The sequence below is a fragment of the Mauremys mutica genome, chromosome 8 (assembly GCF_020497125.1).
Source record: "Mauremys mutica isolate MM-2020 ecotype Southern chromosome 8, ASM2049712v1, whole genome shotgun sequence".
Lineage (NCBI taxonomy): Eukaryota > Metazoa > Chordata > Testudines > Geoemydidae > Mauremys > Mauremys mutica.
This window is the reverse complement of record NC_059079.1, coordinates 100,672,632-100,687,793: the sequence shown is the minus strand read 5'-3', so window position 1 is coordinate 100,687,793 and position 15,162 is coordinate 100,672,632. Positions and strand designations below refer to the sequence as shown.

The 15,162-nt window shown below is 41.0% G+C and overlaps 1 protein-coding gene across 1 annotated transcript in view; it reads left to right on the top strand.

Annotated features, from left to right (window-relative positions):
- The window catches only part of TRPC7 (transient receptor potential cation channel subfamily C member 7), a 364,174-nt gene that overhangs the window by 311,243 nt on the left and 37,769 nt on the right, over positions 1-15,162 (top strand). The window contains exons 5-6 of the mRNA XM_045026121.1: positions 836-1,000; positions 7,795-8,011. Of these exons, the coding sequence (XP_044882056.1) occupies positions 836-1,000; positions 7,795-8,011 (382 nt within the window). The remainder of the gene's footprint in view (positions 1-835; positions 1,001-7,794; positions 8,012-15,162) is intronic.

Here is a 15,162-nt window from a genome sequence, read left to right as displayed (position 1 = left end):
TCTGAACAGTGGCTCTGAAATTGCTAATGGCCCTTTTTCTTGAATAAAAACTGGTTTTCTTGCTAGCGCCATGGTTACCAGAACTGATGTATTCATTATGGCCCCAGTTTAGCAGAACACTTAAGCACATGCAAAAGTCGGTCCCTATTCATCAAAGCATTTAAGCATGTGCTTAAGATGTTTGCTGAATAGGGATGGACGTAAGCCTATGAATGGAGTTAAGTGATTGTTGAATTGGGGCCTGTATGCCCTAATTCTAGAGCGGTTACTTCATATCCTAGTGGCTTTAATGTAGAATCTGCATAAAAAATGAGTGAAGTCCTCAGGATTTGTCCCTTCTTCTTCTTATTATTATTAATGGGGATGGTGGTGATGATTATAAAGAGGAAGGGATGCACAGTCCACAGAGTTGTGCTCAAGTTGCAGTCCTCCCGGGAGCTAAGGTTCAAATTCCACACCTGACATTAGCTCTCTTTTGGCACTGGCCACTGTCCGAGACAGGATGCTAGATTAATGGGCCATTGGTCTGATCAGGTATGGCAATGTCTGTCCCTACAAGAGAAACAGAAGATGAGGGTTGAACAAATGTTGCCAGTGAGCACATATTTAGAGAGACTAATTTGCAATTTTCTGAACAATTATACTAAGAGCTATGGCTGATTACAAAAAACGAAACATGCTTGGCTCTGCTGGGCTGCAGAACGTACTACAACCAGCTGTCTATCTCCATGCTGCACTCTGTGTTTGAGGCACAGCAGTTTGCTTTCTGAAATCTCATGCTCCTTGGAAATGCTACAAATACCCTTATTTTTGAATTTTTCTTTTTTGTTTACAGTTTGTTGCTCATCCCAACTGTCAGCAGCAACTGCTCACCATGTGGTATGAAAATCTCTCAGGCTTACGTCAGCAATCTATAGCTGTGAAATTCTTGGCTGTTTTTGGGGTCTCGGTAGGCCTTCCTTTCCTCGCCATAGCATACTGGATCGCTCCCTGCAGCAAGGTACAGACTGGTTAAGGTGCATGTTGTTTATGGTTATTTATATTCAATGCTTGGAATGATGTCAAAAGTCTTTCTGAACTAAGATCACAAACAATGTTGTCCTCTGAGATTTGCCATGGCTGAGAACAAGCTCATTGCCAATGCAGCAAGTGAGAGTGTTTTGAAATTAATCTTCAAAAGTAATAAAGAAGGGGGTGGAGGAAATGGAAAATCTGATCAAACAAGCGAGAAGGAAAGAATGGAAATAGGAAAAAAAATGGGAACTGGTGAAAGAATTTGACTGGAATACAGAAGGAGAAGAAAAAAGAGCAGAAAGGGTGAATAACTTGGGGAAAATGTTTCTTGTCTCTTTGCTCATCCTAACATATGCTCCTATCACTTTCCATTTTTAACCTGTTTTTCTGTCCTTCCTCCTCTCTGCTAGGATGCTTGTGTGTGTGTGTGTATTACTGTTTCTTTCTCCCATTTTTCTTTTTAGTTAGCGGTGTCATGGGATACCATAAAAATGAATTAGCATTCCATGACAACCAGAGGTGGATTGTTGACTGTCAAGTAGAAGAGTAGATTAAGTCACTCTACCTAATAGCATAATATGGCCCAGTCTCCAAAACTTGGGAGGGGGAAGATGAGGAAACATGAAAAGTTGTTCTGTATCTGTTATAGACATCCAGGGATTGACAGTATTAAATGCTGCTGAAAGTTCTATTAAGAAGAGCTAGAGGGGAAATACCTGAGTCAGCCATCGGTTGGTCATTAAGTCTGAACAATTGCCTGCAGTGCCAGTTCTGTGGTGGCGCTTCTATCCTGAGAGAAAATGCTCAGACAAGGGGAAATAAATGTACATAGGGTTGAGCAATAAATAGCTTTTTAACTACTTTGGGTGGGGAAAGAAGAACATTTTTTACTGAACAACAGTTGGCCACATCCACTGTATTTCTAGGAGAGGGCTTGTCAAACCTACTTAAAAGTAATAGAAGTGACAGCTTGTTGATTCAGTCCTCAAAACATTTGATACCATTTCTTTTAAATGCCTGTAAGGAATTCTTTCTACGTTTGCCAAGTCCAAAAGATTACAGATCCATTGATGGGTATTAAGACAAGACTATAATTTTCAAAAGACCAATCTTCTAGAAAATGCAGGGCTTCTAAAATAGATGAGACTATGTGTGATGTTTGATACTCAGCATCCTTCAAAATAACCACGGACTAGTTTCTATTTCTCAAGCTAATTGAGAATGTGAACACTTTTTCATCAAATTTCATCACATTTCATCAAAACCACATTTTTATCAATGCTGGCTGTTAATATGACACCAATAATAAGTTCCATTATGAAACAACTTGGGATGCTGACTACAAGAGTTAGTCCTGACCAACAATGAGGGTAGCTTCTAATACACCAGTTCTTAAAATGTGTCTGCCAAATCTTGCAGTCTTTAGTTGGAGCCAAATTTCACGCTACAGGGTAATCAGAGCAACTCTGCTGCTAGCGTATCGAAGAACAGAACTTGCCTCTAAATGAAAACTTCTGTTGCACTCAGCTGTACAGATCAGTTGGCATTAAAAGCAATATGGTCTCTGGCTCTTTTAGTCATTTACCTCTGAAAGAGGAGCAGATTATTGACTTTATCCCAAACTTTACAGACAATATCCCATTCCAGGATGGTATGTTAACAGGCCAAATACAGGAGTCAGACAAGTCCGCCTTGACATGAGTTTGTGAGCTGCTAATGGTTTGGAGCAGGGGTTCTCAGACTTTTGTACTGGTGACCCCTTTCACACAGGAGGCCTCTGATTGCGACCCCCCTTATGCATTAAAAACACTTTTTTTATAAATTGCTGGAGGCAAAGCAGGGTTTGGGGTGGAGGGTGACAGCTCACAACCCCCCATGTATTAATCTCGTGTCCCCTGAGGGGTCCTGACCCCCAGTTTGAGGACCCCTGGTTTGGAGGCTGCCATTGTGTGCTGTGAAATCTAAGCTTTACAAAACAATTTAAGTCTCTAGCCCTTATGGTTAAGAACAAGTGTAAACTAATGCTGGAATATCTACTCTGAGAGGTGTGAACTGACCCATGCATCTAGATGAGATGTTAATTCTTAAACCTAATGATAATTCCTTTGGCAACATTATTAACTATTTCACTGCTACAAAGGAAGCAAAAGAGAAGAGGGAGGATGGAATTCTGAAGATCTGCCCAATCCACTGGTAGTGGTACCTAATTTTGGTGCTCTGAGCAGGTAGACGTTGGGATGTGTGTGGATCTTAAAGGAACACCACTGCTACATTTTCCAGGCTGACCAAAGCTGGTATATAATTCAAACACTTTTGAATGCTACACTCGCTAATTTCCAAAGTTCTCTCGGTGGCTTTCATACATTTGTGCATTCCAAATTAAGAGCCAGACCTGCAGCTGCTCTAGCTCCATCATTGCTCCAGCAATGGAACTCTTTTAATTTATACCAGCTGAGCATCTAACCCCAACTTTTTCTTCCAGTTCCCTTTTTTCACACCTACCCCTTTTAAAAACATTCTTAATATTAAAAAAAAATCTATGCGCTTTTCCTTCAGCTGTGTGTTTCTTTATATTGTTCCCCTCCTCTTTGACTCAATTATTTCCTATTTTAGAATCTTTCATTTCCCTTCTATTTATTTGATATTGTCTATTTTGTATTTGTTTTCTCTCTTTGATATGTCTCCTAGCTTTATTCCTTTTCCAAATACATGTAATGGATGTTCAGGCCTGAAACAAGCCATTCTTTTGAAATGACTCTTTGCGATTTGTATGCTGTGATTGTTGCTGTCCTCTTTGCCAGTAACAATCAAACACAAGCCCAGATTCCAGGAAGCATTCCTGTTTGATGAAAAGCAATGTTTGGAATTAATAAGGTAATGGGGCCAGTAGTACAAACAAGTAGGTCATGCACCCAGAATTTAACTAGATTGTGCCTTATATATGATTGTCATAAGGCACTGAGTTATTTGAAGAATTAATGTTTCATCAGTTTCCTACAAAAGATTCCACTCAACACTTTCAGCTCCTGCAACACTCAGATAAAAAATGAGATTTCTTTGAAGATATGAAAAACTGCACTTCAAGAAAAAAACCCCACTAAGCTTCCTTCAGTAATGCAGTGGATAACTGTTTTAAGGGTACATTGGCAGAAGGGAGCACCTAATAATTCATAGGCAGTTTATAGTCCATTGGAGCTCTCTCTTCCCCCTTTTAATTCAGAATAGAACTGGGAACATATACATTAAAAATGAGTTTTCTTAAGAAGTTCCAGGCAATGATCAATATGCCCATAGTCGCCTTCAGGCCGTTCTTATTTGTAATTGCCTTGGCCTGACTGGTGTTTATATGGAAAATTATATTCTATGCCAGGTATAGTTCCCGTCTTATCCTATGGCCCCCTCTACACTAACAGCAATTTTCAAAAATTTCCCACGGCTACTAACACCAGCAATGGTGTTAAAAACTTTGGAAGTCCTGGTGTAAACAGTCTGCCAGTCTTTGTGTGCAACTATCTAACAAGGCTGGGCTTAAAATGGCATTGGAGCCAGGTGCACTGTCTATACTAGGGCTCATAATGGTGGCACTGAATCAATATTAGAAGTGATGGGAAATTTTTGAAGCATTTCCTATGTATAGAAGGGTCTGTCTCTGCGGGATTACTGCCAGCTCCTAGCTTGTCATATTGAACTGTTCACCTCCAATTTTAGCCACTTCTTCACCTGCATACTTGCCTATGCATCTGCTCATACAAGTCCTGATTCCAGGAAGCATCCCTATTTAGGACTGTAGCTAAGCACAAGCTTAACTTTTAGTATGTGTTTACAGGCTACCTTGAAAGAAAGAGAGCACTTAAGCATGTGAGTGAGTCTTTCCTGAATTGGGGTCGTGGTTAGGTGATTCATTCTTTCACTCACCAGACTCCCATTTTTCAAAGATTTTTCCTAAAAGGTTCTTGGTAGTGATGCATGTCAGCCCTGAAAGAGGCATCCACGAAGTCTCTAGAGAACCACACGTCTATGCTCCAAAGGGTAGTGCATCACATCTCTATTCATCTTACTTTCTGTCCCGTTTTTTCTCTGTAAAATCAGATGGAAGAGAAGTAGCAGAACAACAAGAAAGATCAAGATTGAAACAATAAATCCTCCTAAATTGCAGCCCATGCTATTTCAAACAGAATCAGGTTCCCTCCAGCATTCATTGTTGTGAAGTGAAGGGGTCGATAAAAAATGAATTGTAAGTGGGGCAGGGAGCAATGATACTTCTCTTGTTTGAAACCTCAAAACAAATCTTTTCTGTCTTGTTTTGAGTTTTGGAGCAAGGTTTCTGTGGGTTCTACATCATACAAATGTGTTCTTCCTCACTTAGTCTTAAAACTGACCGAGTTTAACATTTAAGCACCGAATGCATTTCTTCAGATCTGAAATCAGACAAGAAAGATCAAGACCTGGAGAGCTACAGATTCTAAGCCAGGGGTTCTCAAACTGGGGGTCGGGACCCCGCGGGGGTCATGAGGTCATTACGTGGGGGGTCGTGAGCTGTCAAACTCCACCCCAAACTCCGCTTGCCACCATTTGTTTGGGGGGGGGGGTTGCACTCAGAGTTTTGCGATGTCAAAGGGGTCACCAGTAAAAAAAGTTTGAGACCCATTGTTCGAGGGCCAATGTTGCAAACCAGTAAATAGACTCATGACACTGATCAGCTTCAGTGACAGCTCTCTGAACAGAAATGAATGCTGAAATATGGATGCACACAATTTATTGCATCAAACTGCATTTATTCATAAATGGATCAGAGACCATGGGGCTTTCTTCAGAGAAAGTGTCAACACATATTCCAACATAGAGTGAAAACCCTTACTCACATGACTAAGGCCCACTGAAGTCAATGGAACTGTGTGTGAATTAAGGTGGGTCACATGGGTAAGAGTTTGCACAATTGGGTCCATAGGCTGTACCTATTCTAGGATATTTTTGTCCAACTCTTCTGCCATTTCTACCAGCAATTCAGCTCTCTCAGTGGTAGCAATATGGTGGGAGTGGTAGCATAGAAAGGATTTCATGCAGCCACCAGCTATTTAAGAATCATATGAGTACTAAACCGTCATAAAGCATGCGTACATGACACAGTCTTTAAAACAGCAGTGGCTGATGCTTTCTTATATTAACACACCCACTGTTCCTGGCAATGGGGAGCTGAACCAGTGGTAGCAACGATCGGACACTTTTGCAAAATCTCCCAGCTTAGACAAAGCTATCATTTGCTGTGGCAACTCAGAACTCAGTTTGATAAAGCACGAAGCCAATGTTTAAGCATTTCTAATTGACCTCAGAGGGATGTAAGCAGGAACTTAAATGCCCGGCTGCAGTAGGGCTGAGATAAGGATCACATTTTTCTATTCACACATTTGGAAAACTCTTTCAGGAATTTGCTCTGACCTACATTTTTCAACATGTTAACCAGCTTTGGCAATCTTTTAAAAGATATATTTGCAGTTTTAGAAATTCAGACACTAGAAAGACATAAGAAATTGAACAGAACTATTTTTTGTTAAAGCTAAAGAATCTTGGCATAGTTGTTTTCTGGGTTTTAAACTATTTACTGTTTCATATTGAGTGGATAGTCAGACTCTACAGAAACAGTCAATGAACTAGAGTAAAGCAGTATATAGATTTAACCACTGAAACCCCGTTTCAAAGACTAGGGAGGGGGCTCTTTCTTGAGGAATTGATTGCTTAGGAAGAGGGGAGGAAAGTGAGGGGAATTTAGTGTCTAAACCCTTCCTACATCTCTTCTCTGTTTAAGGATCAAACATTAGATACAAAGGAAGGTTGTGAAAATAATCCTTCATTTCCAACACACAGGGAGAAAGCATTTGTGGAATGGGTGTCTCTTCATGAGGGCATTGGTCCAAGAGCAAATAATCACCCGGCGAGCACTGACATATTCTTTCGGGGGTAATATATTCAGGGGAAATTCTTAAAGAGATAAGGGTTATCTAATTAGACAACTAGGCAACGGCGTTTCTCAATAAGGATGAGAGAAATTTTAGTTACTCTGAAAAGAACGTGATTTAGATCAGTGCTTACATCACTTCTGCATTTATTGTATTAAAATAGGTCATTGTGGTGTATTGAGAAACTCAGTAACTGCTGTAATAATTACAGTAGACAATTAGCATACTGATGCATATTAAGAGCCTTATCAAAGAACTTTTTATAGAAAATTTTGTGTCAGACAAGTTAATGAGAAATCTACTAGATAATCAGCTAGCACAGAAATTTATTATACTAACACAGGGCCTGATTTATACCAGTTTAGACTGTGGTGAGGGAGAGGAGAATTAGGTCCAGATTAGTCTGATACACTGTGTTTTCATATCTCTATATCTATTTAAAAATACACACAGACGTATATAAAATATATATCCTTGTTCCTTTCTGCCTTAGAGTGAACAGGACAATTTAGATATCATGCACACATCTGTGGGTAGTAAAAGAGAAATGAAACATTGTAAGACCTATAGTTAGCCTAAATGAACAGTTAGCCTAATTCATAATGCCCCGCACATGATCTGGAAGCAGCAAAGAACAAACTTACTATAGACTTGAATACATGAAGAGTAGCTCAGTCCTGGAGTTTTCAGCAAACTTCCAAAGAATAAATACTCTCATCTGTTATAGAGAAAAACACTCGAAAACATGGGAACTAGACCAGGAAAATAATAATAATAATTAATAATTAATAATAAAACCTTTGTCTTGTACACATTTCGTTTTCAGCTGGGACGGATCCTCCGAAGCCCTTTCATGAAGTTTGTGGCACATGCAGTTTCTTTTACAATCTTCCTCGGACTGTTAGTAGTGAATGCCTCAGACCGGTTTGAAGGAGTGAAAAATCTTCCCAATGAGACCATCACGGATCATCCCAAACAAATATTTAGAGTAAAAACTACTCAGTTCTCATGGACAGAATTGCTAATCATGAAGTGGGTTTTAGGTAAGTAAAAATTGTATCATCTTTTAATCCTCCAGTGGAGTCCAGGATATCATGATAGGAAATAACTGAAGAACTGTCAGTGGTGATCTGCCAAAGAAAAATACTCAGAAACAAATGTGGATCCTAGTGAAGTCAGTGGCACAATAGCATTGACTTCAATAGGGTCAGGGGACAGCTCTGTCTTGGTCACAGCTGCTGAATGCACTGAGCAACATCTGGCAGATGCATACTTTATTCTAGTAATGTTGAATGCCTCAGGCAAAGCCTGCTCTGTTGGTTTAATTGGGACATCTCTTTCAACCCATAGGGAAAAAGATAATTTTTATAGAAAATGCTTGTTCTCTAAAAAACAGTAGAGAAACTTGTAGAGTAATTTCTATAGAACTTTACTATAGTTTAAATTCTGCAAAATTACACACAACTTTTTCAAGAGAGGAATGGCAACGTAGCAAATGAATGAGAGTCTGGCAATCAAATGGTTTAAAAGAAAAACAAATGATGAGTGAAGCACTGGAATAGGTTCTATCTGAAATGATTAAAGAGCAACGCAGATCCATTTGGATGAATATTGCCAAGCATTAAGTTAAGCACGTAATGTCCATGGGGAGTGTTTTTGTTTTGTTTTTCTCCTTCCTCGGAAGCATCAGAGGTGGCCAGGGCTGAAGATGGGACATTGGACAGGATGAGCCAGTGCTCTGAAGTGACACTGAATGTTCCCTCTCTTTCGTGTGCTTAGCTGTCTGGTTCTTCCTCAAAATGCTTAGGGTCTAACTGATCACGATATGTGGGGTTGGGAAGGAATTTTTCCCCAGGCCAGATTGGTAATGATCTGCTTTGCTGGGGGGAAGGAGGGGTTGTCTTCCTTTATAGCATTGGATGCAGGTCACTGGTTGGGATTATCTGGGTATATCTCACCTTATCAATTCCCTGCCATTGCAGAGGCCTCAGGCACTGGTGCACCTCGGTCCCTCCTATTCTCTGCCTGTGGTCTGGTCTCCTGTGGGAACCTCCCTACTCATGGGGTTCCAGAGTGCAGGCTTCAGCCCAAGCCCGAACATCTACAGTACAATTTTACAGCCCCACAGCCCAAACCCCACGTGCCCAAGTCAGCTGACACAAGCCAGCCGCGAGTGTTTTATTGCAGTGTTGACATATCCTAGTACTTTGGTCTAATTTTGGATATTGGGTTTAGTGTGTAGCTGCTCAGCAGTATTGGTGGCCTGTGATGCACAGGCAGTCGGACTAAATGATCTGATAGTCCCTTCTGGCCTGAAACTCTGACTTTGAATAGAGCCATAAATTAAACTACTGATGAGTTTCAGATATGTTCGCAGTGGTGTTCGAAGTCCTGCAAATGGAGAAGATATTGATCTACTCGCTTACTGCCTACTTACCACTTGCAAGCCCCATTATCCTGGACCACCAGTCTCAATAGGCTTACCTTATTGATTCTGACTTCACAGTAACTATTTTCCTCAACATATTGGTCTGAAGTGAGAGAAGAATCAAGGCTAAATAGCTCCCTAGTTCCATGCCTGTGGTTGGAATTACACCAGTGTAAGAGCAGAATCAGGCCCCTTATATCTCTTGGCTTTCTGGCCTGGTCACAAATTTATTATTCTCTGGCTTTGCAGTAAGCCGAATTACCTACAGGATATTGGATAGAGAAGAAGAATAGCTGGTATACTGGACAGAATAATGTATAACTGATTTATTTTTAAAGCGATATTAAAAGAGTTTGGAGGAGATTATTAGCTTCTGGCCAGGGCATTCTTTTTATAGGTTGCAGGTATCTGACTTCTTGCGGTAGGAAGAAGAAAACATTAACTGAAAGCAAATTATTTCTGTTTTCTGGGAGAAGGAAAGCTGGTTCTTTGTAGAAACTTCTGAGGTAAAATGAGATTTTCTGATTACATCTCTATTTTCTCAGAATAACTCCCCACATCCCAGCACCAGCGTGCGCTGTATTCTCTGGATGGGGAACCTACCATTTCACTCGTATTCTATTCACATTGTTTCAGTGAAAACAAGAGGCTATAACCAAATTACCCTTATCCTGCACCTCACAACGTGATTGTCCTTAAAAGAGTGCAATTGGTTGGAAACTAGGTGGGTTCAGAAGCAGATGTGGGACTCTAATTGTTATTAAGAGTTTTCTGGTGGTGGCAGTTAGAGAGCTTTACTGGGTTACTTGCCTTTAGCACCATGCACTTTCTGACTGCTCTGGTTCTGGTCACAGCAGGCAGGTTTTTCATTTAACCATATCGTCAGATTCTGTAACATTCCATACCCATCTATCATACTCATATTCACATATCCCATTTGTTGTTGGGCTTGTTTTTTGGAAACATTGGAAAGAACCTGTGATGGTGACCATCTTTTCTAGCAGCTCCTCTCTATAGCTTCAACAAGCGACCTACCACATAGTGACAGTATGTAGCAAAGCAGAGCATGGTGAGTGAGGGAACACATTGCACTACACTGAAAGGTGCAATCCCAACACTTCACCACAGACTTGAGTCAAAGCCCACAGAAGAAAATAGAAAAGCTCTCAGGAGGTTTTGTCTTCAGTGGATTTGGGATCAGTCAGGCTAACACAACTTTTATTAATGTAATTTGCTATGCTAAATATTTATTTCTCTCCTACGTTGCACTGAACTCATTGCCTCAGCCCATTTTCATGGCAATGAGTCATTTTTTCTTAAAAAGTTAAAATAATAGTTCACATGCATTAACACTGCTTCAGGCCCACAAATCCTAGTTCCAGCAGTTACCCTTAAACCTTGTTTGTTTTCGGTTAGCTCAATATTTGCATCTAAAATGACCACAGGTGATAACTTGGATTCTATAAATGTTGAGGTGGAATTATTTAGCTAGCTCAGCCATTTTCTTAAGTGATTAGCTTACATTCAAGAGGGACTACCACAGTATAATTAGGGCTGGTTGCGCATTTTCTCTCAAAATTTTTCTTTCTACAAAATTGGATTTTCAACTAAATGAAAATGTTTGCAGAGTGTTTGATTTCCTAGACATTTTTCAAAAGGCTCAAATCCTGAAATTTCATGGCCGAAACAAATAAGAATTTTTCAATGTTCAGCAGTTTTCAACTGATTGTTTTTCAATGTTTCCTGAAAGCTTTCATTTATTTATTTTTTGGGGTCTGAACATATTCTATTTATTGGCTGGCAAAAACTGGAATATCTTCAAGTGGTCTTTTTTCAATAAGAAGTTGAAATTTTCCACTGGACTTTTTTTTAAAATTTTCCCTGGGGGAAAAACATTTTCTGACTAGCTCTAATAATAATAATATTAACCAAAATTCAGTTACAGGGACATGTTTCTATGGCTTCCACTGTTTTAGTTGTATCCAGTGTCTCTGGCTCACTACCCATCAAAATACTGCTACCTACCAGTACGGTCTGGTTTAATTATTAATTTGATTAAAACTGGGAGCTAGATTCTTAGATGGTGTAAATCGGCATCAGTCCATCAATGGAGCTAAACAGATTTACACTAGATCAAAATCTAGCTCAATACATGTTCAAAATAACGTATCAGACTTTTGCCTCTTCCATGCAAAGTTCCACTAGTATTTGTGCTTTTAAGCCTCAAGAAAGAAAGTTTCGTCCTTGGTGTGAACACTGTTTTCTTTAGTGATCTGTCTTTCTCAATCACTGATTCTTAAGTCCTTGGGAGAAATTGCTGTTCTAAATGCCAGCCTTATTTTAACTTGATCTAAAGTATCTTCAAGGGTTTCACATATCGAGAGGGAGTGAGCATTGTGGTACTTGTGGTACTTATGGTACTTGTGGTACTTAATTATAGTCAGAAAATAAGTCATCCAGCCGGCTGTTAGATGGAAATCTGAGAGTAATGAGAGCTGTACTTCAAGGATGGAGTGTCTGGAGAGCTGGTGAACTGCCTTATCTCTTTATGTGAAATTATTATGGATAAAGATCCCACACATAAGCATACACAGAAACACCTCCCAAAAGAGAGACAAGTGCATATGGCTGCTGAGGTATATTAATTCCAACACCTGTGTGCCAGATAAACACATCTGGAAATGTAGGGCATTACAGAGTCCCCATTCCGCAGTTACTGTACCCATAGCGAGCTGTGGAGGTAGCCACCAGGAATGAAGTTCACCCTACAAGTAAGAGGCATGATTCTCTTTCTCACTACTCTGCTTTTAACTCATATCCTCCATGTTTCTGTTTTTGTTTTCCTTCCTCCTTCATCCTATGACAGTGATGATGAATGCTGATGACGCATAACTTGTTTCTACTTCAGCCAGTCATTTTCAGGTAATTAGTTCCTGGTCCCTTGGCCTTAATTCTTTTTGGGAAAATTGGCTGGTTGAGTTATCTGGCTTCCATCCAGTAAAATAATGAGAAGTGTTAAAAGTGTCATTATCCCATGACAACATGACACTGTTAACTATTGCACAGTGGCCAGGACACTGTATGGCCTGCGGAGAAATCTTGCTGGAGATACAAAATCCACAGAAGATTTTGACTTAAGTGTACATGTGTTGAGAGCAAAATAATCCATAGTAAAATTCAGGTTAGAGTTGGACAAAGATGAGAATTCTGCCTTATGTTCCCAACTATACACACCGAGGGTGATAATTTACAATAGATCCATCCCCTAGTTACTGTCTAAACATGACCAGTTAAAAGGAGGGAGAGAGAATCGTGTTTTAGGCAGGTTAGCGGTTCATCTGTGCAAAATTCTGCTCTCAAATACACACAAAGAGCTTGATTCTCCATGGCCCTGCAACTTGTATAGTCATTTGCCCCAGTGCAAACTGGGTGTAGAACATTATTAGATTAGAATCATAGTGTTTGGCACCTACGTTGCCCAGTGCATTTCAGCTGTGCTTGTCCTACCAGTGTAAATCTCCCTTTGACATCAATGGGAGCTCCAGACGTGCAGAGTAAACACACTCCCAGAGCTGAGAAATACAGTAACTCCTCACTTAACAGTGTAGTTATGTTCCTGAAAAATGCAACTTTAAGTGAAGCGATGTTAAGCGAATCCAATTTCCACATAAGAATTAATGGAAATGGGGGGGGTTAGGTTCCAGGGAATTATTATTTTTTTTTTCCCAGACAAAAGGCATGTATACATTTTAAACCATTTTAAATAAGCAATTTAATACAGGTATAAGTTTTAAACAATTCTAAAGAAGCAATTTAATACTACAGTCATCACTGCTGAGTATGAAGCTTGGTTGAGGTGGTGGAGTCAGAGAGTGGAAGAGGATGGATTGTCCGGCTGCTCCTCTTGCTGTTCTTGCAAGCACCAGGCACTGACTTTGCCGGGGGCAGGGGGCTCAACTGTCAGCCCATCCACTCCACCCTTTTCCCCCAAGCTCCCACCTTTGACCTGACTCTCCCCCCCCACCATCTCCCCTTTTACTTCGCACGCTGCGTCCTCGCTCCTCCCCCGTGCCTCCCCTCCCTTCTGAATGCTGCAAGCCAGCTGACTGCTGCTGGCAGGAGGGAGGGGGGAGGCATGCTGAATCCTCGCTCCTCCCCCTCCCTGCTGCCCGGGGCAATCAGCGGGCTTGTGGCATTTAGGAGGCAGGAGGCAGGGGGGAGGAGTGAGGCCTCCTCACCTCTTGGCCGGGACAATCAGCTGTTTTGCGGTGTTCGGGAGGGAGGGGGAGCCTACGCGCCAAGTTCTCGCTCCTCCCCGCTCCCTCCTGCCTCCTAAACTCTGCAAGCCAGCTGATTACCACAGGCAGGAGGTGGCGGGAGGAGAGGAAGGTGCTGATCCGTGGGGTCTGCCAGCGGGCGGGAGGCACTGTGTGTGGGGGGGGGGCATAGGGAGGCTGCCAGCTGTGGAGAAAGCAGGCAGCCAAACAACGTAAGAGCGGAGCATTGCACAACTTTAAATGGGCAATTGATCAGCAACGTAACAATGAAACAACATTAACCGGGTCGACTTTAAGTGAGGAGTTACTGTACTGTGATTATCTGAGAGGAGGATTGTGCCCTTTCTGTACATGCAACTCCATTAGTTTCATTGAGGTTTCATGGGTGTAAGTTGGGGCAGAGTTTTTCCCTGTGCCTTTCACTTACACAAACTTCAGACAACCCCAAAGCCAGCACAGTTATGACAAAAGGAATAAAATGCCATCAATTTCTGAGAGCCGCTAATGGTCTAGTCCTTCCCATTCTCATCTTGGTCATCTTGTTTTTATTGCATCCTGCCATTTTCCATGCCATGAATCTGCTAGCTGCTTTTATTAATCTACAGTGCTTTTATCTAAAGCAAAGGTTTTGGTGAACCTGTCTGAATTTATCATTACGCTCTTCTGCTCTCTTGCATAGACTTTCTGCAACTTAGTTATATAGAATGATCCTCAACCAGCAATGATTGATGTAAAACATGGGTCGATAATGTGATACCTTTATGTAGTCATGAGTCTAATTGTACTCATCCTACTTAATTTTGCACATTTCTTTCTTCATTAAGTATTCCTACTGCGAAATCCCTGTGGTTTATCATAATTTAACTAACCTAGACTAGAAACTAATTATGATGGGGTAGTTAATATTCAAACTGGGAGCAATTTACATGGAAAGATAACCCGCAAATAAATATTTCCTGAAGTGTTTTAGTGGACAAATATAAATCCACAAAATGAACTAGCCTACGGGTTAGTATTCACCAATTACTGGGATTTTTTTCAGGTATAAATGCATTTCTTTAATATTTCATCCTGACTGTGGCTCAGATCCTGAGAACCTTATTCAGAGCCCAATTCTTTCCATGAGACTATTTGCTATTAACTGCAACTGCACATGAGTAAGGGCCGCAGAATCAGGACCCTGGATTTTGCTCAGTCAAGCTTCCATTGACTTCATCTGGAGATCTGCCTGAGTGAAAAGGCTAGGTCATGCCTTTTGAATCCATGTGAGGAGGGTTCCCTACATATGTGGATCTCCCCTGGTCTCTGCAAAGGGCACTCCATGGGTCTGAACATGGGAGGGAGAGAGTAGGCAATGGGTGGGCCAAAGGACTACACATTGTCCTCTCTTGCGGCCTGGAGAGGTTTCTCCAAGACTTTATTAAAAGTCAGAAGTTATATTACAGTTGGCAACTCCTCCTCAGCAGTGGTCAAATCTAGGGGAGTCCCT